The 27636-nt window shown below is 43.8% G+C and overlaps 1 protein-coding gene across 3 annotated transcripts in view; it reads left to right on the plus strand.

The window, feature by feature from the left end:
• SLC44A3 (solute carrier family 44 member 3) overlaps positions 1–27636 on the plus strand; it is a 90676-nt gene that overhangs the window by 4633 nt on the left and 58407 nt on the right. For 2 of the 3 annotated variants that reach the window (XM_056106585.1, XM_056106586.1), the window contains exons 3-8: positions 2636–2772; positions 3813–3906; positions 16637–16797; positions 18695–18784; positions 19701–19825; positions 25532–25718. In XM_056106585.1, coding sequence (XP_055962560.1) covers positions 2636–2772; positions 3813–3906; positions 16637–16797; positions 18695–18784; positions 19701–19825; positions 25532–25718 — 794 coding nt within the window. Of the gene's footprint in view, positions 1–2635; positions 2773–3810; positions 3907–16636; positions 16798–18694; positions 18785–19700; positions 19826–25531; positions 25719–27636 lie in introns of all 3 variants that reach the window. The other variant, XM_056106587.1, reaches the window with a different exon arrangement.

Here is a 27636-nt window from a genome sequence, read left to right on the forward strand (position 1 = left end):
AGCTTGCCGGGCTCTCCGAGAGGGACAGAAGAATCGAACCCGGGTCGGTCTCAGTAGCTTGCCAGGCTTTCCGAGAGGGACAGAGGAATCGAACCTGTGTCGGCTATGTACAAGGCAAACATCCTACCCTCTGTGCTTCTTGGTAATGCCAGCAATTACCTGGGCTACCCCAGCGGTGTTCTGGGGATCCAGCAATTCTTAGGGAGCCATAGGGTGCCTGGGATTAAACCAGGGTCAGCCACATGCAAGACATGTGCTTTAAATCCTGCTCTATCTCTCTGACCCCAGGACACAGGTTTTAGAGTCAGCCAGTCCTAAATTTAAATTCATCTGCTGCTACTTTTCAGCTGTGTGACATTGGGCAGCATAAAGAACCTCTCTGAGCCTAGTTTGCAGTAGGCTCACAAGGTTGTGTTAAGGATCCGCTGAGATTTTGCATGAGTGAATGCACATTGCCATTGTCATCCACAACGTGCTGTATGCTCCCAATTGGCTAGCATCCTCGGTGATGCTTCCATGTGGAAATCTCAGGAATTTTGGGCCCCATCCCTACCACTCCACTGTCTGTGCTCGTGACTGTGATACTGCGGGGCTGCATTTTCTTGCCCCAGTTCTAACACAGAAACAGAAAAGAGAAAGAAGAGAAAGGAATTTTCTGGCAGAAAAGAAATCCCCAGCCATGATTTTCTAAGATCGAGACTGCCTGGTCCTAATTTTGAAACCTCATCAAAAACATTTTCTAGGAACAAAATTTTAAAGGTCTACACAGACTTGATTTTCAGCTTAGAATCTCAAGTATGAATCTCAGCCCATGTCTCTTCTAGCTCTGAATTCTGTGCCTGCAGAGAAGAGGCTTTGCAGTTTCAGATGCCAACTGCAGGGTGAAAGAGAGCATTTCACCCTGGGTGTGTGAGCATCACTGATAAAAATGACAGAAGGGAGGGGTTGGCCAGGTGCCCCTACACTTCTGCTTCATTTTGATCTGTGGTGCAATGTCGAGAGTCCCTCACTCTCCTTATATATGTGTAAGGTTCAAATCTCACTTTTGCAGTAGCTCAGAGGTAGGAACAACTCAAGAACCTCTCAGCAGATGAAGCCAGATGTGGGGTGTACAGACAGTGGGACGGCATTCAGTCTTAACCCTGAAGGAAATTAAGTCACATGCCTCTGCCTGGATGCCCCTGGAAGATATTATACTAAGAGAAATAGGCCAGGCACAAAAGCCAAAACCAAAATATTTCATGATGCCGCTTGTTAGAGGCAGGTGGAATCAATCATCAAATTCAGAGACAAGTGTAGCAGGGATGGGATGCCAAGGAGGGCAGCTTGCTTGGGTGGGGCTGGGTTTCAGCTCTGCAGAGACAAGAGTTGTGAGGCATGGTGACACTGTCTGCACGGCCACCTACCTAACCCCCTGCTTCGTTCCTTTCACACAGAACAGTCTTCATGACCGTAATGGTGACAGCTTGTGTATTTTATTACAATTTTTAAATGTCTAAAATAGAATAAATAATACTGTATATCAGAAGCCCAGGAAACCTGTTCTTCCATTTCCCTCTTCACCATCGTCCTTCTTCCCATCCTTACTGGAGAAAAAAGATGGAACCAGAGAGATAGCACAGCAAGTAGGGCACTTGCCTTGCACACGGCCGACCCGACCCAGGTTTGATCTCCAATGCCCCTTCTGGTCCCCTGAGCACTGCCAGGAGTGAGTCATGAGCATGAAGCCAGGTGTAAGCCGCGAGCATTGCCAGGTGTGACCTAAACACCAAAATAACAGAAAGGATAAAAGGAGAAAGCAGCCAGGACCCCTCTAGATCTTTCTCCAGTGCCTACACTGCACTTCCGCCTGCATGCCTCTCATGACCTACACACAACAGCAACATACACATGCATGCTCATACACAGAGTGACACCCACACATACCCAGGCTCATGCACATGAGCACAAACACAGATGCAAATACATGCACACGCATCACACACATATGCATCTACATGCATGCACATTCACACACACACACACACACACACACCTGCACACATGCACAGTGGCTGGGTAGCTGGAGCAGGAAGGGGTTGCTGTGCTCCTCAGTGCTCAGAGGACTAGCTGGGACCAGCTTCACCTGACATCCTAGCCTCTCTTCTTCTATTCACTTCCAAGATTTTCTGAAGTGTATCTGAACTTTACTCTTGGAGGGAAATATGTTGTGGATCTTATTGAACTGCTCTACATTGGCCCCATCTAGCTATTCGCGAAGCCTTTAGTCAATCCCTCCCCTTCCTCGGGGACTTTGTCTGGTCTCTCAGAAGATGCTGAAGCTGAGAAAGTGGGAGGTTAGGCTAATGGAAGTTTGGCTTTCAAGCGGTACAGTTCCACCAATGGCCCCCAGGGGACATGGTTCACATTAAATTATAGAGAGGCATTTGATTATAAAACTAGTTGCCTTTCTTATTCCTATGGATGTTTTGTTTGCAGAGCCAGATTTGAAACCAGGGCATCACACCTGCAAAGCAAATGCTCTACCAAGGAGCCATATCCTGAGCCCCAGCTTCTCCCTGGGTGCATAAAAGCAGAGAGTTAGGCTCTGTAAAAGGATGCACCCTGAGACACCCCTCTCTTTTCTATCTCCTAGGCATGTGTTCTTTCTGAATGCCTGCAATCTGGATACCAACAATGTTCAGCTTGGCTCCATCGTCCTCTGTGTCACCAGCTGTCCTGAGGAGCAGCTTGACACACTGGAAGAGATCCAGCTCTTTGCAAACAGCACTGGTAGGTGTCCAGGGACCAGGGATGGGACTCAATTCCACTGAGGCTGGAAACTACCGTGGGGTCACCCAGGGAGACCACGATGAGAAAAGCAGTCAGGATCTCTAGAGCAGCAGTTATCTTCCTGAGTGACAAAAGCCAGAAGCCTGTTCTCTCGAGCTCATCCAAAGCCATTCATTTCATCGGCATTTCCCCCAAATCTTAGCTGTTCTCTGCTCCCTGCAGAGAAACCTTAGAAATCGAGTCTGAGGCTGACATTTTGGACTCAGAGACAGAGGCAGACAGTGGTCTCAGAGCCCCACCACATAAGAACCCACAGTTTTGGGGTGATATTTCTGACTTGTATTCAAATATTGGGGTCCATGGATATTGTCAGTGATGTAAATTTACCCAGAGCACATGTACCTCTTGAAGCCTTGCTGTAAGCCTGCTTTTCGGACTGACAAGGATTAAATTGTTTTCAACCTTCTTACACCTATGGCCTCATCCAAATCTGGGGCCAGAGCTTGACAACCATCTGTCTGTGGAATGACCTGTCAGGTTTTCACAATTTTCCAGTCTTGGTGAAAAGTATCAAGACTTTGTCAGAAATCACCCTCACACAAAACTCAAATCATTTTAATATTAATCATATAACAGTTATGATATGTGGTTTTATAGAAAGAGTAAGAGAGGACCTAAGTCAACCTCTGATGGTATGTTTTGTTTCTGTGTTTTCTTTTGGGGACACTGCTGTCAGTGCTCAGGGCTTTGGGGCTTACTCCTGGCCTCTGTGCTCAGGGATCCCTCCTGGGATTGAACCACATATGGTGCTGGGGATTGAACCCTGGTAAGGTACATGCAAGTCAAGCACCACGATACTATCTCTCTGGCCCCATGTGTGTTTGTGTGGTAAGTGCATAAACATCACTTTCTTCAGTCTAAGACAGCTTTTCTGTTTCTCTCCTGGCTCAATTAAATGACCATCATTTCCTTACAAAGTATCTCTGCAAGGTGGGGCCAACATAGAAAGATGGTAAAGTCTTTGTGACTTCTGCTTCCAGGGTCCTTCCTGTGTGTTTATAATTTGGATTCCTTCAACTATACCCAGAATCCAGAGGTCGACTCTTTGTGTCCCAGACTACCAGTTCCTCCAAGGTAAAGCTTTCCACTCTTCTTCCTGATTCGTTAGCAGGAGGTCCTGAGTACTTGCTGCATGTCTATCACTCTCCTAGGTCTTCTGAAAAGCATGAAAAGAGGCATGAGAAGAGCCTCTAATGTTGGGACCTTCAAATCTACAGGAATCCAGGAGAAAACAAGGAGACGTCCTCTGTAATGTGTGTGATGGGCAATCATTCCACTGACCACTATTGTTTGTGAAAATAGCATGGATTATTACCAAATCAATAGTTTTTTTAAATAGTTGGTGTGGATATTTCTTTTCTTGTTTTGTTTTAGTTTTTTTTTTGGCCACACCCAGTAGTCCTCAAGGGTTACTCATGGCTCTGCACTTGGGAATCACTTTCGGCAGTGCTCAGGGGACCATATGGGGGGCCAAGGATCAAATCCAGGGTGGCTACCTGCAAAGCAAGTATCCACGGTACTTTCTCTCTGGCCCCCAGGTATGCATATTTCTACTTCAACTATTTATTACATGAAAGTAATGATTTACTTTTGCTTTTTTTTCATTGTGACCAGGCATTGTTAGGTTTATTTGTTTCATTAATAGCTCTAGATTGCACCGTAAAATAGAGGTGCAGGAGCTGGAGAGATAGTTCTGGGGCTAAGGTAAACCTCATGAAGCTGACCTGTTTGTTGCCTGTCACCACATGGTCCCTTAAGCATCACTGGGTGTGACCCTGAAGGTTCCCCCAGCACCCTAGGGGATTGGTCCCTGCCACCATCCAGCCTAAGCAGAAAATGTCTGGGCAAGGCTAAGTGAGCATGGCATCTTCTCCATGAGAACAGGGCTTCTTTGCTCATTAAGAACACCACTTAATGGACAGTCTTCAGGATCTGAGTTAAGGTTTTATTCATCCCTATCAACAAGGGCCCTGACTGGGTCCACGTAGGCAGTCATCAGTCTTTGTGAAGCTGTAATGCTGAAGCAGCAGTTGCCTTGCATGGTAAGTGAATCACTCAGTCCCTGAGATGGCTAAGGCAGAAATGCAATTATTATTGCCATGGTTGAGATGTTGAGTCATACTGAAGTGGGACTTGGAGTTATTTTGGAACAACATGCTTTGGGAAATTGTATGTTTATAGTAAATAAGACCTCTGTGCAAAATCTCCAAGAAATAATGATACTTTCAGTAGAACAGGGCATGGCGCCAACTGTCTAGTACTGTGTTTATCTCTCTCTTGTGGGACCCACAGTAAGAAATATGTGGCCTCACAGTCCCAGCATACACATGCCTTTGTACATACATAGATACATGCGGCAGAAATAGAAGCCTGCCAGAGCAAGTTCACACACATAGGAAACATTCTATTTTACTTAAAAAAATTTTTTTTGTTTGAGGGGGAGCAATACCCAGTGGTGCTCAGGGATTACTGCTGGCTCTTTGCTCAGGGGTCAGTCCTGGTGGGCTCCAGGGACCATAGGCGTACTGGGGATTGAGATCTGGGCACGTGCAAATCAAGTGGCTTGCTCACTGTACTATCTCTCTGGCCCCTTTTTATCTTCTGTTGTTTTTTTAAATAAAATATCATAAATGTCTCCAATGAAACATGAGTGCAAAGGAGAAATTACAATGTTTTAGTCCGGTTAAAGAAAATTAAGTAACGTTTAAAGAATTATTTGTTTGTTTGGTGGCCACACCTGGTGGTATCCGGAGCTACTCTGAATACTACTGTGTGGTGCTGGGAACCGAACCCGAGTTCCAGGCATGTTGAGTCTCCCCCAGCCCCAAGAGATTATTCCTAACTTTATGCTCTTTTGACCCATATCTCCTCATTTCTCTCTTTCTTGTCCCTACCCCAACACTATCCCTGATCACCTCTGCTTTTATGAGAATGACTGTTGGAAATTCTACGTATAAGTGAGATCATGTTGTTTAAGAAGGGTTTTTTTTAAGGGCTTTTGTTTTAAGATCCCTATGTGTAATTGGATCTGTGCAAAGAACTGAAAGAGAATGAAACTTGAAGGCTGTAATATGACCAGAGAAGGGAAACTCCTCTTGCTATGGTTGTGGAGGCAAGAACTGTGATTCCACAGGAAACCTGTATTTTGATGCTGCTGTTGACAAAAGCAACCACTCACGGAGTTTTTGATAGTGGGCAGTTGCTTTCCTAAGCTCATGGATTCATTTCTTGAAACTCACATCTTTAGGCTATGGGCCTTCTTTCCATTCCTATTTTACAGTCGAGAAAACTGATGCAAATGGGTCAGGTTGTACATCAGGAGAAAAACTGGCATTCAAAACCAGACAGCGTCCATATTTGTTTTGTAACCCGAAACAAACTGCCCAGATTTCATTGCCTTCCTTTTGCCTGGCACACGACCTTCTTAGATTCAACTACCAGCTGGCAGGACTTGCCCCACCACGTGTCCTGTGTCCCCTAGTCCTGTTCCCCCACCACTGGAGAACTTTCCAATACTAACTTTTCAAGGGAAAACAGAACTGTGAATTGACTGGCCCTTCTTGGATGGAATCAGGGAGACAGAAATAGCCTTGAGGGCTCCATTTCCTCTTCCTGCACAAGCCGGTGTTTGTTTTAAGATGGAAATGATCATATTCATCATGAAAGAGTAGTGCCAAGAGTGAAAAGTATGAAAACATGAGAAGTGTGGCTATAGGGCTAAAGAACATTTTCTAAATGCCTCTTTTTGACTAAACCAATTGTTTCTTTTCCCTTTTGGATCACATGAGGTATAGCATGTCTTTTTAGTTATTTATTTTTTTATTGAATCACCGAGGGATAGTTACAAAGCTTTCATGATTAAGCTTCAGCCTTAATCAAAAACACCCATCCCTCCACCACCAATGTCCTCAGTACCCCTCCCACCACCCTCACCCCACCCTTCCCCCTGTCTCTACGGCAGAAAATTTCCTTCTTCCTTCTTTCTCATGCTTTGGGGCATGGTTTGTAATAAAGACACTGAGAAGCCACCATGTTTGGTCCTTATCTACTTTCAGCACACATCTCCTATTCCTCCAACCATCGTTGACTTAGTGATCCCTTCTCTATCCCAGCTGCCTTCTCCCCCAGCTCATGAGGCAGACTTCAAACGTGGGTCAATCTTCCTGGTCCTTGTCTCTACTGACCTTGAGTGTTAGACTTATATTATGTTATTTTACATTCCACAAATGAGTGCAGTCATTCTGTATCTGTCCCTCTCTTTCTGACTTATTAAACTTGGCATGATACTCTCCATGTCCATCCACTTACAAGAAAATTTCATGACTTCATCTTTCCTAACAGCTGCATAGTATTCCATTGTGTAGATGTACCAAAGTTTCTTAAACCAGTCATCTATTCTCAGTCACTCGGATTGTTTCCAGATTCTGGCTGGCTATTGTGAACAGTACTACAATGAACATACAGGTGCAGATGCATTTCTACTCTGCTTTTTTTCACTCCCAGGATATATTCCCAGAAGTGGTATTGCTGGGTCACATGGAAGCTCAATTTCTAGTTTTTTGAAGAATGCCCATATTGTTTTCCAAAAAGGCTGGAGCAGTCAGCATTCCCACCAACAATGAAATAGTCCCTTTCTCCCCACATCCGTGCCAGTACTGGTTGTTCTTGTACTGTTTGATGTGTGCCAGTCTCTGTGGTGTGAGATGATACCTCATTGCTACTTTGATTTGCATCTCTCTGATTAGTGACAGAGCATTTTTTCATGTGCCTTTTGACAATTTGTATTTTTTTGAGGGAGTTTCTGTTCATTTCTTCTTCCCATTTTCTGATGGGGTTGGAAGTTTTTTCTTGTACAATTCTAGTAATGTCTTGTATATCCTGGATATTAACCCCTTATCTGATGGGTATTGGGTAAATAATTTTTCCCATTCAGTGGGCTCTCTCTGTATTTTGTTTGTTGTATCTTTTGAGGTGCAGAAGCTTCTTAGTTTAATGAAGTCCCATTTGTTTATGTTTGTTTCCAATTTCTTGTGATGTTTCATCCTTAAAGTTGCCTTTAGCTTCAATGTCATGGAGGTTTCTGTCCACATTTTCCTCCATGTACCTTATGGATTCAGGTCTGAAAGTGAGGTCTTTAATCCACTTTGATCTGACTTTTGTGCCTGGTGTTAGGCAGAGGTCTGTAGCTGTCCAGTTTCCCCAGCATCACTTGTTGAAGAGGCTTTCCTGTTCCACTTCACATTTCTTTCTCCTTTACCAAAGATTAAGTGGTCATATATTTGAGGGTCTGAGATGGAATGTTCATCTCTGTTCCATTGTTCTATGGGTCTGTTTCTAGTGCAATACCGTCATACCATGCTGTTTAAATTACTACTGCTTTGTAGTACAGATTGAATTTGGGAAGGTGATGCCACCATCTTCTTTTCCCCAAGGATTGCTTTAGCTATTTGTGGGGGTTATTGTTCCATATGAATTTCAGAAGTGTTTTGTCTGTTTCTTTGAAAAATGTAATGGGTATCCTGAGAGAGGCTGCATTGAATAAGTATAATTCTTTGGGGACTATTGCCTTTTTGATAATGTTAGTCTTCCTGATCCATGAACAGGGGATGTGTCTCCATTTCCTAGTATCCTCCTTTATTTCTTGAACTAGTGTTCCAAAATTTTCTTTGTATAGGTCCTTTACCTCTTTAGTTCAGCTAATGCTGAGATACTTAGTTCTCTGAGGCACTATTGTGAACAGGATGGTTTTTTTAAATATATCTTTCGTTATTCCTATATAGGAAAACCATGGACTTTGGGTGCTGATTTTGTAGCCTGTCACTTTACTATGCAAACCTATTGTTTCTAGGAGATTTTTTTGTAGAGACATTAGGATTTTCTAAGTATAGTATCATGTCAGCCACAAATAGTGATAGCTTGAACTCTTCCTTTCCTGTCTGGATGCCCTTGATATCTTTTTCTTGCCTAACTGCTATGGCAAGAACTTCCAGTACTATATTGAATAGAAGTGGGAAAGTGGGCAACCTTGTCTAGTTTCTGATCTTAGAGAGTAGGCTTTTAGTTTCTCCCCATTGAGAATAATACTTGCTATGCATTTGTGGTAGATGGCTTTGAGAATATACTGAGAAATGCTCCTTCAATTCCCATTTATTTTGTTGTGAGTTTTTATCATGAACAGATGCTGGATCTTGTCAAATGCTTTCTCAGCATCTATTGATATGTTATATGGTTTTATCTTTTCTTTTATTGATGTTGTATTATGCTGATTGACTTGCACGTGTCAAATCATCCCTGCATCCCCAAGATGAATCCTGCTTGATCATGGTGTATGATCTTTTTGATGAATTGTTGGATTCTGTTTGCTAGTATTTTGTTAAGGATCCTTGCATTTGTGTTCATCAGGGATACCAGCCTGTAATTCTCTTTTTTTGTGGTGTCTCTGTCTGCTTTTGGTGTCAGAATATTTGTCTCATAGAATCTGTTTGGAAGTGTTTCTGATTCTTCAATTTCCTAGAAAAGCCTGGAAAGAATTGGGAGTAAGTCCTCTTTCAAGATTTGGAAGAATTCACTGGTGAATCCATCTGGGCAGGACTTTTGTTTTGGAGGAGACTTTTTATTACTGTTTCAATTCCCTTGAGGGTGATAGGTACTCGAAGTCCTCCTGGTTAAGGCTTGGGAGGATATAGGAATCCAGTAATTTATCCATTTCCTCAAGGTTTCCTTGTTTCATGGCATAAAGATTCTCAAAGTAATCTCTGATGATTCTTTGAATTTCTGTAGTTTCTGTTGTGATGTCCCCCTTTTTATTTCTGATTCTGTTTATTAGGGTTTTCTCTCTCCTGTTCTTTTTGAGTCTTGTTAAAGGTTTGTTGATCTTGTTTATTATCCCAAAGAACCAGCTCTTGCTTTTATTGATTTTTCTGCTTTCTTTTGTGCTTCCATCTCTCTTACTTTTGCTCTAAGTTTTATTATTTTCTTCCTCCTGAGTTGGGCTCTTTTTATTGATCATTTTCCAAAATCTTAAGCTGTGTGGCTAGGTTACTTATGTGACTTTGAAATCCAGAGGTAAAATTGCTACTCTGATCATAAAACTTGCAAATATTTTTAAGATAACTTTTTTTAAAAAAAATTTTATTGAATCACCCTGAGATAGTTACAAACTTTCATGTTTGAGCTACAATCACACAATGATCAAACACACATCCCTCCACCAGTGCACATTTCCCACTACCAATATCCCCGGTATACCCCCCCTTTCCCACCCTTCCCCTGCCCCCATCACAGAAAATATTCCCCATACTCTCTCTCTCTACTTTGGGGCATTATGGTTTACAATGCAGATACTGAGAGGTTATCATGTTTGGTCCATTATCTACTTTCAGCACACATCTTCCATCCTGAGCAGAATCATTTTCTTAGTGATCCCTTCTCTATTCCAGCTGCCTTCTCCCCTTTGCCCATGAGACAGACTTCCAGCTATGGAGCAATCTTCCTGTCCCGTGTATCTACTATCCTTATCCTTAAAACAACATGTCAGTCTAATGTTGTTTTATACTCCACAAATGAGTGAAGTCCTTCTGTGTTTGACCCTCTCTTTCTGACTCATTTCACTTAGTATTATACTCTCCATGTCTATCCATTTATAAGCAAATTTCATGACTTCCTCCTAACAGCTGCATAGTATTCCATTGTATAGATGTACCAAAGTTTCTTTAACCAGTCATGTGTTCTAGGGCACTTGGGTTGTTTCCAGATTTTGGCTATTATGAACAGTGCTGCAATGAACATATAGGTACAGATGTCATTTCTACTGTGCTTTCTTGAGTCCTCGGGATATATTCCCAGAAGTGGTATTGCGGGGTCATATGGAAGCTCAATTTCTAGTTTATGAAGGACTGTCCATATTGTTTTCCAGAAAGGCTGGACTAGTGTGCATTCCCACCAACAGTGAAAGAGTGTCTCTTTTTCCCCACATCCACTCCATCACTGGTTGCTTTTGTTCTTTTGAATGTGTGCCAGTCTCTGTGGTGTGAGATGATATCTTATTGTTGTTTTGATTTGCATCTCCCTGATGGCTAGCGATGTGGAGAATTTTTTCATGTGCCTTTTGGCCATTTGTACTTCTTTTTTGAGGAAACTTCAGTTCATTTCTTCTCCTCATTTTTTGATGGGGTTGGATTTTTTTTTTCCTGTACAATTCTACTAGTGTCTTGTATATCCTGTATATTAATCCCTTAGCAGATGGGTATTGGGTAAATATTCTTTCACATTCTGTGGGCTCTTTCTGTATTTTGGTCACTCTTTCTTTTGAAGTGCAGCAGCTTCTTATTTTGATGTAGTCCCATTTGTTTATGTTTGCTTCCACTTGCATGGTCAGTGCTGTTTCATCCTTAAAGATGCTTTTAGCTTCAATGTCATGGAGAGTTCTGCCTACATTTTCCTCTATGTACCTAATTGATTCATCTGATATTGAGTTCTTTAATCCACGTTGATCTGACTTTTGTGTCTGGCATTAGACAAAGGTCAGAGTTCATTTTTTTTACAGGTAGCTATCCAGTTTCCCCAGCACCACTTGTTGAAGAGGATTTCCTTGTTTCACTTCACATTTCTTGCTCCTCTGTCAAATATTAAGTGGTCATATATTTGGGGGTCTGTGACAGAATATTCAACTCTGTCCCATTGATCTGAAGGTCTGTTTCTAGCTCAGTACCATGCTGTTTTAATTACTACTGCTTTGTAGTACAGTTTGAAGTTGGGAAAGGTGATGCCACCCATCTTCTTTTTTCCCAAGGATTTCTTTAGCTATTCGTGGGGGTTTATTGTTCCATATGAATTTTGGGAGTGTTTTGACTATTTCTTTGAAAAATGTCATAGGTATCCTGATAGGGACAGCATTAAATTTGTATAGTGCTTTGGGCAGTATTGCCATTTTGATAATGTCAATCCTCCCTATACATGAGCAGAGGATGTGTCTCCACTTCCTAGTGCCCTCTTTTATTTCTTGAAGTAGTGTTTTGTAATTTTCCTTGTGTAGGTCCTTCACCACTTTGGTTAAGATGATTCAGAGGTACTTGATTTTTTGAGGTACTGTTGTGAATGAGACTGTTTTTTTTAATGTCTCTTTCTTTCCTTTCATTATTTGTATGTAAGAAAGTCATAGACTTTTGGGTGCTGATTTTGTAGCTTGCCACTTTACTAAATTGACCTATTGTTTCTAGGAGCTTTCCTGTAGAGTCTCTTTCTTTCCTTTCATTATTTGTATGTAAGAAAGTCATAGACTTTTGGGTGCTGATTTTGTAGCTTGCCACTTTACTAAATTGACCTATTGTTTCTAGGAGCTTTCCTGTAGAGTCTTTAGGGTTTTCTAAGTATAGTATCATATCATCTGCAATTAGTGATAGCTTGACCTCTTCCTTTACTATCTGGATACCCTTGATACCTTTCTCTTGCCTAACTGCAATGGCCAGGACTTCCAGTACTCTATTGACTAGGAGTGGCAAAAGTGGGCAACCTTGTCTTGTGCCTGATCTTAGATAGAAGGCTTTTAGTTTTTACCCATTGAAAATGATACTTGCCATGGGTTTGTGGTAGATGGTATTAAGATAACTTATTTAGGTGGCAGTGAATAATATGAATATAATGAAAGTTGTATCACTCATATTTTTATAAGATTCCTTCTATCACAAGAAAAAATACAAAACCACAAATGTGCCTAGCAATCAATTTCACAAGAAATGTGCAAAAACCATAGGAAGAAAACAGTATGTTTCTGAGGTTAATAGAAAATTTGAACAAATAAGCTGTGTTCTTGAAAATACAATGAAATATTTCATTTAATTTTTGAGATTCTGTGATTTACAATGCTATCAATAATGGTTTCTCACGCCCTGTAGCACTGTAGCACTGTCCTCCGGTTGTTCATTGATTTGCTCGAGTGGGCCCAGTAACATCTCCATTGTGAGACTTGTTGTTACTGTGTTTTGCATATTGAATACTCACGGGTAGCTTGCCAGGCTTCGTCATGTGGGCGGGATATTCTCAGTAGCTTGTGGGGCTCTCCGAGAGGGGAAGAGGAATCAAACTTGGGTTGGCCATATGCAAGGCGAACTCCCTACCGCTGTGCTATCACTCCAGTTAAACTGATTGTTAAACTGGTTTCTGATGCACAGAATTAAAATTCAACATTTTAAAGATGTCTTTTCTCCTTAAGCTACAAATGTGGCATGAATGTAATGAAAATAGCAGCAGGATTTTTTTAGTAAAGAGATCAGAAGATTTGAAAGTTTATAAGAAATCTTAACAATATATATGCATATATATATATATATGTAAGAACCAGAGAGAGAGAGAGGAAAGGGGGGGAGAGCTCAATGGCTGAGCTCAAACTTTGCATGCAGGGACCCAGGTTCAATTCCTGTCACCACGTGGTTCTCTGAGCACTACCAGGAAATACCTCCAAGCACAGAACAGAAGTAGCTCCTGAGAATCTCCAGCTATGACTTCAAAACCAAAACCAAAAAGACTTAGGAAAGGAAAATATGAAAAAGAAAAACAAAGGGGACCAGCCCTTGCACTTTTTAAAAACATATTATCAAATTTAATAATTACAGTATTGTAATGAAGAGGCACTTGGAAGTAACACAAGGACCTTTGTGGATGTTGATGGTGGTGGGGGAAAGTAACTTTGTATATCAATACCATAAGTGTTAGCATTATTGTATCCATGATATCTATTTTTTTTTTGCTTTTTGGGTCACACCAGGCGATGCTCAGGGGTTACTCCTGGCTCTGTACTCAGGAATTACTCCTGGCAGTGCTTGGAGGACCATATGGGATGCTGGGAATCGAACCTGCGTCGGCCGCATGCAAGGCCCTACCCGCTGTACTATTGTTCCAGCCCCCAGCCATGATATCTTGACTATAGCAAAATAAGTTTTAAAATATCATGTGGTGCTAGTTTGTGCATAAAAATACCAGTTGGAGATGTTAAATATTCAGGAAAAGTGGAAATTGTTAGATATCCAGGAAAAGATCTAGATGAGTACAGGACAGCCACCTGTGTCAAGTCAGTAATTATGTTTAAAATCTTTATATTTACTACATGTGAACTTGCCTCTGTAAAAATAAAAGGAATCTTGGGGCTGGAATGGTAGCACAGCGAGTAGCGCATTTGCCTTTCACGCGACCGACCTGGGTTCGATTCCCAGAATCCCATATGGTCCCTCGAGCACCACCAGTACTAATTTCTGGGTGCAGAGCCAGGAGTAACCCCTGAGCATCTCTGGGTGTGACCTTCCCAGAAAAAAGAAAAAGAATTAAGAAAATAAATAAAAAATAAAAGGAATCCTTTATCTCAAATAAACCAGGCTGTGAGATATATTAAAGTTTTTGTTTAAAGCAAACTAGAGTTGTATGTAGTGTATTCTTTTGCATCAAAAGAAAGACATTTCAATGATTTGTATATTTATGTGTATATATGTTAAAGAAGAAAAGTTACACATACATCTTTAATTATATAAATATATTTTTTTCTTGTGTAATCATTTGGTCAAACAAACAGATATATGGGATGTAGTCAGAAAGTAACTTTATTTTTGTTTGTCTCTCTGAGTTTATTCACTAGCAATAATTTTTTTCATGGAATCCTTATCTGATTCAGGAGCAGCATTTCTCGTTATGAGGGACAGAGATGAATTCACAGGGTGAAAATTCTCTTTATCTCTCTCTCACTCTCTCTTTCTCCACACAAGCACATGCACACACATGTATAGACACGCACACATACACACAGACATGCACACATGCAAGCACATGCACACACATGCACACACCCCTCTTCAGAATTGTTTCCTGTATGACTGTGCATAGTCAACAGCCATACAGAGTGAACTTTACTGTATCCAAATAAATAAAATCAAACTGTCAGGAGATCTTAGAAAGAACATAAACTATGACAAATGGATGTGTAGACATTACAAATGTCTAAAATCACCTCCCTGAAGAGTCTGAGAAAGGAGCCGACCTACATAACTCTGGAAAACATCTGTGTGGCTGAATGAGCTAAAGACGAGGATCACCAAAAAACTCAGAATCTCCATCAGGTGAAAGGAGACAGGATTTAATGCGACGTGGTATCCTGGCTGGCACCAGAGACAGAAGAAGGACAATAATGGGAAATGACAAAACCCAATAAAGTCTATAGTGTAGCCGGAACTGTAATGCTGTTGTTAATCTCTGTATTTTCACAAATGCGCTACACTTTTGATGTAAGATGCTAACAAGGAAAGTGAGTGAAGTGACACAAGGCTTCTCTGACACTTTTGTAATTTTTCTGTAACTCCGTAATTATTCAAGTTTGAAGTTAATGTTTTGAACATTCCCATCTCCAATTCCCAATCCTTTTATAGTCCCCGTGTGGATCAGGAGTTTAAGAATATTTAAACTTTTTCTCATACTGTTTTCGCCAACTCTTTTTTGAGCAAACACTGTCTGGGAATGTCTAATATATCATGTTGGAATATCACTTTTTATTATCATTGAACTCCAGCTGCAATTTTCCACTTAAATTTCTGATTACATGTACATATAATTTTTAAGAGAAGCTTGCTTTTCAAGTGCATGGTCTCCACATATCTCTGTGTCTTTTGTTTTTTATCCTCTCTCTCAAAGCCCCGTTCTCTCTTGAACACATATTTCTTTTTCTTCTCTCCACCCGCACACTCGCTTTCTAAGAAAGTTTGAGCAAGTAATTTTGAGCAATAAAAATTGTCTTGTTTCACAGGGGAGAGAGGGGGGACAGAGAGAGTGAGCAAGAGAGAGAGAGAGAGAGAGAGAGAGAGAGAGAGAGAGAGAGCCTGTGGAATAATAGGCAAGAAACCAGAAGAATTATTGCCTAGGAGAAAATGTTTTTCAGAGATTCTAATAAGAGAAAAGGCAGTTTCTCCGTGTGTATCTATCAGACCTTTAAGATTATAGCCATGTAAATGTATCATACCTTCAAAATGTTTTGTTTGAAAATATTTATTCAGTTATATGGTCCTTCTCTTGAGGTCTGTGACTTGGAACTGTTTCCAGGATGTCATAACTTCTGGGAGAAGACCCTTCCCCATTCACTCTCTGCTGAGCATCACTGGACATTTCAGAAGTCAACTTTTCTTTATGATGACATAATCCTGTTAGCATTTGAGTGCTCCCTTATTTTATGGTCCCACCTTTAACAAAACACTTGGTGACTACCTATAATGGTGTTTATAGTCTCATTGGGCATCAGTAAGATGAATGCTCTGGGCATTTGTACCATTCCTCAGTTAAAAGTCAAAAAGTCACCAAAAAGTCAGCTTCCCCAGTTATCAGCCACAGTTATCAGCCACTGTTTCATTCATACTTGTCACACTATATTAAGTACTAACTCTGCTTATAGAAACACCCTTAAGGTGTACAGAGAGTGGGAAAATGCTGGTAGTAATAGTTTCTAAATGATCCCATCTATTACTGTATCTGCTCTTTACAGAAGTTTGATTTTGTGTTGGAGTTGGTAGTTTGTGTGTAAGGAAATCCAGGACATGAGAATCAGCAATGAATTGTCCTTTCCAGGTTTAGATTTCTGGTTTCTGCAAATTCTCAGAGTTGTTTTCTTGTTCAGCATCAACCAATGGCAGTGGTCACCAGCCTTTCTAGGGCCTAGTTCACAAGTGAGAGGCTAGATCCCCTTCTGTTGCCACAGGTTTTAGGTAAAGTTGATTGTAGAGTCATTTTTTCCCATAAAGTTAATATCTTAACCACTTATTCTCTATTTTATGTCTAGCAAGTCTTTCCCCTTGTTTAACCGCTGCATCCCTCAAACACCTGAGTGCTATTCTTCGTTTGCATCTGTCCTGATAAATGACCTTGATACTCTCCACCGAATTCTAAGTGGAATCATGTCAGGAAGAGACACAATCCTTGGTCTCTGTCTCCTTGCATTAGGTAATTTTCTTTCCGTGAGTATGCCAAAATTTCTAGCACTTGTGTATGTCATACAATGAAATTAAGACTCGACTTAGAGGTCAAGTTTCAGGCTATGTATGTATTTTATAGATATTTGCCAAATTTTAGTTCAGTTGTGGGAGGGTCACTAAGATTGGGGGGATGGGCCAGGGGTGAGAGGGGCATTTGGTAGGGGGAGACTAGCTGGATCTATGACATGAGGCTCCTCTGGGTGGGTTTGCTGTAATATAGGGACCACATTCCAGGGCCTGAACTGAGTGCCCACGGGATGGATGTGTGAAGCTGATGGCCAGTCTGTGAATTGGTCGTAACAAGTCCAACTGTCAGTTCACAAAGGCATGTCACGAAGGATGGCCACTTCCTGTGAGTAGGCCAGCTCAGAAGGCCACTTTGTCAGCCAGAAAGGGTTCTGTGCTGTCTGGGAAGATCATTGGTCGGCAATGGCCTGAGAAACTCATGGCCTCCTGGGAACAGACTGCTGTGGGCTATTTGCAGATCAAGAATCTGAGTAGGACATGCATCTTCTGGCAGTTCTGCATGTAGCTTTCCATTAGTCATGTCTGAACCTTTAACTCTCCCATTGCTGTGTTTCAGCTTGGTGAGCCTCTTGAAGAGACTTTCTCTTCAAGCCAACTCAGATGCTTCTATAGACAGTCACAAGGGCCTGTTACCTTCTGTCTTTCCCTGTGGCTGCCTTCTAACCTCTTGATTGGAAGAAACTCTTTGGTAACTGTTAACACAGTTTTATCCATTTTCATGCTGAGTTTTCCAGAGTTCTGTCACCAAAGGGTTACTCATTCCTGAATGCCTGGGGGATGCTTTGTTAGTGCTGCTGTCTTAGGGCTCATGTCTGCCCATCACGGTGCTCCTATAGCTCACCAGGACCTCCCCAGACTCCAATGCTGTTGCACAAGAGGGCACTGAGGTTGAGCAGTGTCCCAGCTCAGGCCACACGAGATGCAGAGGGGCAGAATGAGACTCACCACTGACCTGGCTGATTCACAAGCCATGCCCAGGTTTTTTGGCCAGGAAGAAAAGTTGAATGCCTTAAAATTCACCAAAATACTTATACCAGCATGAAACACCAAATATTAGGAAATTATGATATGTGGGCTCTTCGTAAAGTCTATTATTATCTAGTAAGAATTTTCAGTTTTTTATTGTTAAAAGCATTTGTCTTTCATATTTAAGAAGACCATCTACCAACATTTAATATTTTAGAATGAAAAAATATCCAGAATGGAGTCAAGAGAATTAGCTCTGATAAGCAGTAACAGAAAACCATGATGCCTGAAATAAAGTTTTGAAAGGAGAGATAATGAAAATGTACAATGATTTATTTGGACTGGAAGAGAAAGTGAATAATTTGGGGGGGGGGGGTGTTTGTTTGGTTGGTTGGTTAGGTTTTTTTTTTTTTGCTTTTGGGGTCACACCTGGTGATGCACAGGGACTACTCCTGGCTCATACACTCAGGAATTACTCCTGGCGGTGCTCAGGGGACTATATGGGATGCTGGGAATAGAACCTGGGTCAGCCACGTACAAAGCAAATGCCCTACCCGCTGTGCTATCACTCCAGTCCCGAATAATTTTTATCTTTAGGACTCATATCTGCTTTACAAAATTCGTTTTTGGTTCCAGAGGGATGCTGGTCCTTTGAGAGACTGTATTCCAGGGCAGCAAATTTGTCTGCGCTTCAGAGAGTGCCCTCAGGAAGGGCTTGTTTTTATCTGGTATTTGGCAGATGTCCTGGGGTACTTTGAAATTAAAGAAAATTCTCTGCCCCCACTCTGGATGTGGGCCTAGCCAGACTGAGTTGTCATCACCCCCTCTAGTCTGCTCACCATGAGGGTAACAAGTATTTCTTGATTTTTCAGCCTTGTCATTGGCCATGATGATTACCTTCCGATTCCTCACCACCCTTCTGGTTCACATTTTCATCGCATTGATTGTTTTTGGGTTATTGTGTAAGTAATTTCTACTTGATTGATTGATCTATGAGTAGTTGAAAAGATTTGGGCTAGAGGGAAATATCAAAAAGCTGAGCACAGGCTTTGTATGCAGGAGGGCCAAGTTCCATGTCTGGCACCAACATGGTTCTCTGAGCACTGAGCCAGGAGTCAATAAGACACAACAAAACACAATAAATGAAAAGCATTTCCATTAAATACAGAACTTAAAATTTGGCTTCTTATTGTTGTTTATGAGGGCCACACCTGGTTGTGCTCAGGACTTACTCCTGGCTTTGCACTTAGGAATCACTCCTGGTGGGGTTCAGGAACCATATGGGGTACCAGGGATCAAATCAGGGTTGGCTACCAGAAATCCAAGCACCTTCCTCACTGTACTGTCTCTCTGGGCCATGTTGGGAGCACTGTATAAGATTTCTCCTGAACTTTCATATTTTCCATTGATATCACCCACACTTGTCCCACAATGGTGCCCCCAGTCCTGCTGTTGAGGGAGACTTTCTCCTTCAGTGACTGGTAAAGTCCACCATGGCCTTCTTCTTGTCACTGTGATAGAAGTGTGTCACTCTGGCCTTAGTCTCTAAATGTAGGGTATTTTCCCAGGTTTGTGGGGCCCAGTGAACGCCCAGGTTCCCACGGAGCTGCTGCCTGAAGAGCTCATTTGGAGAAGTGAGGCTGGGCTATGACAAGGCAGACAGCCTGCCTCTGGGTGCCAGTGTCCCTCCTGTGGCTCCCCAAGCCAGCAGCCACCACGGCAGAGCTGGCACGTGCTCAGGGCCCCCTGACTTGCTGGCGGCTTCTACAGAGGTGAAGTCTTTGCCTTGAGCCCCAGGATGTGGACCCACCACCTAGGTAGGGCCCCCACCTCACCCCAGAGTGGTTTGGAGGGTCCTCAGGGCCTTCTGTTTTCCAGTTGTCTGCAGTATCCTCTGGTGGCTCTATTACGACTACACCAATGACCTCAGCATCGAGCTGGACACTGAAAGGGAAAATATGAAGTGTTTGCTGGGCTTTGCTCTCATATCTACAGCCATCACGGTAAGCAAACACCCGTCCAACCGTCATCTGAGCAGACAGCCAGAACTCTGAAGCCTAAATAGTTGGATTTTAACTGCAAACAACTGGGGATGGATTTGATTACACTTTTTATTTCCCATTTTAATTTATTTAGACACCACATATGTACCTAATTGTTAACGACAGGGTTTTAGGTCTTCAGTATTCTCACCTTCTTCCCCACCACCTCATCATGATCCCTACCCCAACCACTGATCCCAGGGTCCCTCCCAGGCTGACTTTTTGACAGACATGCTTCTATGTTTGATCATTGTCATTTGGTCCCATGCTTACAGTCGGGCTGACTCTAGCAGTTCCAGTATGCCCAGATTCCTCCCCTCTGCTCCCAAGACCATCCCAAAGCCCCCGAGCCTGGCCCCTTTGTTCCTTCTAGAACGCTTCTTCTGGCTTCTCTTCGATCTGTCTTTCCCATGGCATTTTGGTGTCTATAATCTAGAGCCAAATTTTTGCCTTATTTTGTTTTACATCTCACAATGGACCACTCTTTTAGGAGTAAGAATGCATATACACACAGACACATACAGACACACACAGAGACACACACAAACAGAGACACACACAGACATACATAGAGACACACAAAGACACACAGAGACACACATACACACAAAGACACACAGAGACACAATACAGACACACACAGAAACGCAGAGGTACACACAGTTATACATAGAATATACAGACACACATAAATATGCACACAGAGACACACACACATACACACAGACACAGTGAGACACACAAACGAGTGCTTACTCTCTCCTTTTTTCTTTCTTTTTCTTTTCTTTCTTTCTTTCTTTTTTTTTTTTTTTTTTTTTTTTTTTTGGTCTTTGAGAATTCTGCATAGGAATACAGTGGAGTCTTGAGAGTCCAAGCCAACCTTTCTTCTTCCCAGGAAGCTTCCCCCCATCCCTGGGGACCTTGTCGCACACACCCGCGGTGGTCAGGTGGGCTCTGTGGGTAGAGAGCAGTGCAGGCTTAGGAGAGTTCCTACTTCCTGTTTGTGCAGCCCGTGGTACAGAGCAGGCCACGGTGTGCCATGAGCACAGAGAGCCCTTTGTCCCCCAGCTGCTGGCCACAGGCTTGTTTGGGTTTCACAGAACCTGCGGCTCCAGGGTGAACCCTGGTGACCAAAAGGCAAACATCCCAGGTGAAGCCATGGCTCTTGTGAGGTGGGTTCTTAGCAGCTGCAGTGGCCCCCTGGTGCTCTTCTGAGTGCTGGAGCCAGGGGCTCCAGAGAGCACCCTGAATTGATTTATGGTGGTGTAAGGCTTTCTGACCCTGTGTGGGGCTTCCAGACCACTTTATGCAGGAGCCACAGCCAGGGGCTTCCCCCAACCCTTAGATCTCAAGCAGAAGCCACAGTTTTCGCCCCCTCCATTCCTTCTGTCAGGGAAATCCTTCAGCCCTGAAGGTTGGCCTTCATTATTTTCTCCCTGAGGGTTTCAGGTTTGGGTTCTTCCCAGAAACTGCATGTCAGGGAGCACATGGAGCATAAAGGAGAACAAGGTGAGGGCAGTGCCATGCCAGGAGATGGGCTAGCTAGAAGCTGCAGCCTGGACACAGGGCAGGATTTTGGCCTTGGCAGTCTCGGGCCTGCAGGAGAAACCCACACCTCCGTGGCGGGGAAAGTCTCAGAAGGCTGAGTGCGTTTTGCATTCAGGAGGCCTGGACTCAACCCCTGGTACCACATGATCCCACAAGCACTGCTCAGAGTGAAACTGGAGCACCAAGCCAGGAGAAGATGTTGAGCTGAGGTTTGGCCACAACCAAAAATCATCATCATCATTATCCACATCCCCCGACACCTATGAGACCTGAGAGAAATGGGTTGACCTCTTAGGGTGTGGTTTTCTTATCTCTCTGCAAGGTTGCCCCTGGGGATATCTACCATGGAACCTTCCAGTTCCACCAGAGCTGACCCCAATGCTCCCTGTATGAAGCCTTGACACCAGAAGCAGCAGTGCTATGGATTGGAGGGTGCTGGCTGGGGAAACAGGATTTGCCTGCCCCCACAATGCCCCCCACAGAGCCCAGGCTTGGCACAGGGAATGGGATAGGGACAGGGAGAGAAAGTCAGGTCATCCCTACATGGCACGCTTCCATCCATCACCAGCCTCCCAGGAAAGCTTATCAGCCTCTCTTTTCTCCTGCTCTCTTTTTTCTCTTTTGGTTTTGGGGGCACACCTGGTGGTACTCCTGGTCCCTATGGGGCTGGGATGAGCCAGGGCTCCTGCATGCCAGCCGGTGCACCTTTGTGCTCTCTCTTGGGCTCCTCAATTGCCCCTTCTATGCCCTCCCCACCCCCAAACCCACTTTCCCAAAGAGGGAGAGAAAGGAACCCATGTTGACCGGAGAGATGCATTGGAGAGTGACCTTCCCCAAACCTTTTGTTTGGCTTACAGAAGGCCCATGTCACTCTAGCTACCTGCTTTCCACCCACAATCAAAACCTATGGGGACACGTGAGTCTCAGCACCTGTTCTGAGTGCCAGGAGGACCACTGGCATGGGGCTACAATTTTTGCCCCAAGTTCCCAGCATCTGCTTCACAGATTAGTCTAAAAACATTGTCTGGAGTAATAGGGGCTACCTGGGAATATTATTGACCAAGACCCTCTAAAGAACCACTATGCAGGATGAAGTTTCCGCATTACTGCTTACAGCACTGAAGAGAATGCCCTAAATTCTGACCTCAGGGCATTAGTGTGGAGACTCAGATGGAAATGCAGTTCCCTGTAGCTTGGAAGCTGGAAACATGAACTTGAGGCCAGCGCTAGTGAGTGAGGTCTGCTGCGAGCCCAGCCTGGAATGCACCCATTAAGCACCATCCCCATTGGGTAATGCTGATGCACCCACTAAACACCGTCCCCACTGGGTAATGCTAGTCCCTACTGGGACTGGGGAGGTAGCAGAAGAGGCAACTCATCCCTTCTTTACTTTCCTACCTTCCCTTTATCGTTGAGGTTGTTGTGATTATTAGGGGGCACAAACACACAAACACACACACATAGATAAACACATTTTCTTTGGCAGTGGTGTTCACACACTAACTAATGTGGCAGGAAGTTGCTGGTGCCAGTGTTTCTAGCAACTGAGCTGCTGGGGCAGAGCCTCGTCATATGGTTGGTTGAGATTAAACTCCCAGCCTTACACTTTTGAGGCTGGTTCTCTGAGCCATAGAAGCATTCCCCACACCCTCACCACCGCTAATGAATATCCTCCAGTAAATGTCAGGGAAGCATCTTGGGAATATGCAGAAGTTGTAAAACATACAACACATGTTAGCCCTCCACTCAAGATTGAGAAATCAAGTTTATTGGCTTAAACATAATGTCCTTTTGCTTCATTAAAATTTTAAGTAAACAGTAAGGAAATTGAAACAGTAAACAAGTCTCCAACCTAAAAAATGGAAACCCAGGACAGACAGCTTCACTGGCATTGTCCAACTTTCAAAGAAGACCTAACCCTGTCCTCCTTTAACCCTGCCAAAAAACTGAGGCTGGGGTCGAGGGAGGGGGAACTAAGGCAGGGATCCTCCAAATCCAGGGACCAACCATTGATTTCTGGCCAACTAGACTGTTTCTTCAGTGCACGGACTTGAGGATATGGTGCTGTGTGGGCCTGTGGTACCAGAACTCCCAGGCTACCTCACTGGTGGTCAGGAGCCTCCAGGGATGTACCTGGTGAGACTCAGGGTTCTTGAACCCAAATTGGGTCCATGCATGCACCCTAGCCATTGTACTATCTCTTGGGGCCCTCTGCCAGAAACGTTCAAATGAAACATGATCAGAAGTCCTTCATTGATGGTTGCATTAGACATTGGGAACACAGAGATAGACTTACCTGCTGAGCTCTAAAATCTCCAAGGTCTCCACTTTGCATCTTCCCTGCTCCAGATACTCCAGACACACCCCAGTGCTGGGCTAGGGATCCTGTGATTCCTCTAAATGGGATTGTCTGCTCATAAATTTCTCCACCTCCAAAGCCTTTCCCCAACTGCACATTAAGTCCTGGATGCAGGAATGTCTTGGTTCAGCTGGAGGTGAAATGATACCTTAGGCCCAGGAAACATAGCGTTTGAGGTCACATGGACGAGAGAGGGACATGGAGGCCATGCCAGGGATGCCCAGAGAGACAGGGAAGTTCCCCTCTGCTGTCACAACTGGATATTTATTCAGAGGCATTGGGAGACCTTTCATTGCTTAGGGCAAGAACAGCCCTCACATGACCCTTACAAAGACTCCTTCAGCCCTAGGTCAGAGCAGGACTTAATGGGTCAGAATAGGGGTGAAAGGGATAAAAATAAAATACTAGCAAGGAGATTATTGAGAGCTATATGGAAAAGAATGAGACTTGAGCTATGGGAAAGGAAGGATCCATCAGGAACTAATTCAGATATACCTAGGAGCTGCCCTGTGCTGGCCTTGCCTGTGAGCGTGGCCCTGCCCTTAAGGAAATTAATCTAATTGGAAATCTAGACAAGGAACCACATACACTAAGCTGAGTGGAGAATTTTTACCCCATACATACCCAACAATAGGCTGTGTATGGGATAAAATGGAAACAACAAGAGAAGGAAGTGCTAAGAAACTAGTTGCTAACAAGATTCATAGGCCACGCTGAGGTCTGGAAAGACCTGGACTCTTGGGACTAGTGAGATAGCACAGTGGGTAGGGTGTTTGCCTTGCACGCAGTCAACCCAGATTCGATTCCCAGCATCCCATATGGTCCCTTGAGCACTGCCAGTAATAATTACTGAGTGCAGATCCAGGGGTAACCCCTGAGCATCACTGGGTGTGACCCAAAAAGCAGTAAAACAGGGTGGTGGAAGGGATGCTGGGAATATTGGTGGAGGAGAATGGGCACTAGTGGAGGGTGTGTAAACAATCATTGTAAGACTGTAATGCAAACACGAAAGTTCTTAAGTTTGTAATTGTACCTCATGATGATTCACTAATAAGAAATAAAAAAAAATTCTTAAAAAAAATCAAAACAAAAAACAACAACAAAAAAGACCTGGACTCTTTCCATGAGCTTTAATGTTTAGGAACTGAGGTGTCCAGGGAAGAGGCACCAGTGGAGTCTAGGGCTCTGGATTCACAGACCAGTGGAGAATAAGTCGTGTGTGAAAGAAGAGAATGGTCCTTGAAGAAGTTTGCCAGTGGAGGGGATGAGCGAGGAGATACTGGCTGGACCAGGAGGTGACTATGAACAATGGTTTGTTTCTTTAATCTATGCAGTACAGTTCTATGCAGTATGGTTGAGAAGGCACAGAAGCTTGTTCTGAACTCTCATCCCTTTTGGGGTCCTTCTGCTCCTCTGAGTGTCTTGGTTTCTCTGGTGTATATGTGGGGGAGGGTGTGTCTTGAGGTGCAGTGGAGGTGACAGTCCCATGACCCAAGGCCACCTTATTCTTATTTATGCTCTCACTTATTCTCTTGCTCTTTGATCAGACCACAATCTCCCTAAAAGCAGGTACTCCTGTTCTTCTCAGAGGATTAAACAAAGGGATCAGCAGATAGTATGTGCTCAATTATGATCAAAGGAGTGAGGAGCTACCTTGAGGGAACTGTTTGCCGAAGTGCCTGTCAATGATTAAGGGTTTTTTGAAGCTCTTTGGGTTCTCCATTCTTTAGAATGATCGACTCCAATGCTTTTCTCACCAGGCAGTGCTCCTCGTCTTGATCTTTGTCCTCAGGAAGAGAATTAAACTGGCAGTTGAACTTTTCCAAGTCACAAATAAAGCCATCAGCAGCTTGCCTCTCCTCCTCTTCCAGCCACTGTGGACATTTGCCCTCCTCATTTTCTTCTGGGTCCTCTGGCTGACTGTTTTGCTCTGCTTGGGCACTGCAGGTAAGGGAGAGGGGGATCGCGGGATGCTTCTCTTGGATCATGCACAGAACATGTGTTGGAGTAATTTCTTTTCATCAGGACCAAACCACCCTCTCAGTGGGAGTTTCCGATGCCAGTAGTCACAGTGGAGTTGGCAGCTGCTCTGACCTGAAGGTGGAGTGAGCAAGAGAAGCTTTTTCTCCCATATATAAAAGAGTTGTCTTTATTTCTTTCTTTTTTGTTTTGTTTTGCTTGGGAGCCACACCCAGCGATGCTCAGGGATTACTCCTGGGGATGACATGAGATGCAGGGATCAAATCTGGGTCAGCTGTGTGCAAAGCCATGTACCTTACTCACTGTGCTATTGCTCAGTCTGGGTCTGTATTTTATGAAAAAAAGATCAGTAACAACTGGAAGAGTTGGAGGGCAAAGTAAAATCCAAACAAAAGGCAATAGAGGGAATATTATCAGTTGCTCTGGTTGAAATGTTAGGCAAGGTGCTAATCTCAATCCGTTCATTAGGAAGAACCCCAGAAGGTGCTCCCAGGGTTGGCTTAGTTGACAGCAAGTGCTCTAGAAGTTCACCACACCTTGTCCTGAGAAAACAGTACCTTGTCCTGTGTCTCCTGTTTGAGCAGCCTCTCCTCCAAAACTGTCCTCTGAGTCACCTGGTCAGCCCTGGGGTTCTTTTGTAATACAGATGGGTGGACTCCTTCCTCAGAGGTTGCATTTGGCTTGGAGTAGAATTGTGTGTTTTTGGAAGTCCTCAAACAGAGCGGCAGCATTCCAGAGCAGGGCTGCTCAAAGCATTCCCAAAAGTAGATAAGGTGCTTAGATCAGAACAGACATTGCTTCCTTGCCCAAGAAAGTCCTGCAGGGAGGAAAGGTCGGCAGAATGAAAGAAAGGCTGCCTCATTCCTGTCGGAGCTCCTGATCTCGCTGTATGATCTTCCCTCCCACACTGTGGGCAAGCAAGCATCTGGCAAGTCTGTACACATTTGTTCTAGATCGCTGACTTTTCACCTGCAGTGGTCAAGGCTGGGATACTGTGTTGCTCTCATCAGGCAGAGGGGAACCACAGCAGACATCTGGTCAACCAGAGAATACAGTTCCTTCCTGTGAATGCATTCCTCAGGCTTCCTCTTGGGCCAGTCCCACATGGAAGAGCCACCACACCATGTAGTTTCTTCCTAAACAGATTCTCCTCCTCCTCCTCTGGAGTAGAACAATCTCTTAAAGATTACTTGGGGATGGTCAGCAGGCTCCCAGAAAGTCTCAGCCCCGAAAGTCCATATTTTCCATTTCCTAGAGGCTGTGGATCCCTTTTGGGGGTTGGGTCAGTGGGAGGAGGGGGAGTGGTGTCGGACAGACAGGCTGTGAGCTTGCAGAAAGCCTGTGATGAACCTCAGTCATGATCCAGGAGAGAATCTTGGTCCATCAGGTTTAGGACAGTAATCATTCAGAAAGAAAGAGGTTTACCTGAGAGTATCAGGAAGCCTGAAACATCATAGTTCATACAAGATCAAAGAACATTTTCTTCTCCTATGATGTCTTCAAGAAGGAACCTGCCCTTCCGGCCAGCACAATCCCCCTGGCTTCCAGGAATTGGGTGACCCAGCTTTTAATCTCAGCATCTTGTCGCTCACGTGGCCCTCAGGTTCCACTCTCTGCGTCATTCCACAGTCAGGAGTGCAGGGAGAAGATCATGCTACCTCCCAGAAGCCAGGACAGCTCTTGTGCTTACTGCCCACCTCACCTCTAAGTTCCAGGGCAATGTCTGTGGGAGGGACAGGAAATGCCCTTCACTTGGGACAGCCATGAACAGTTTAAACACTGGAGGTGGAGGTTCTATTGCCCATTGTGGAAGAGTCCAGTGTCCCACTGGGAGCAATACAAAGCCTTTCTCTTTTAGCTTGAAGCAGTCTCAGTTCCACTCACA

The sequence above is a fragment of the Sorex fumeus genome, unplaced genomic scaffold, assembly GCF_029834395.1.
Source record: "Sorex fumeus unplaced genomic scaffold, SorFum_2.1 ptg000131l, whole genome shotgun sequence".
NCBI lineage: Eukaryota > Metazoa > Chordata > Mammalia > Eulipotyphla > Soricidae > Sorex > Sorex fumeus.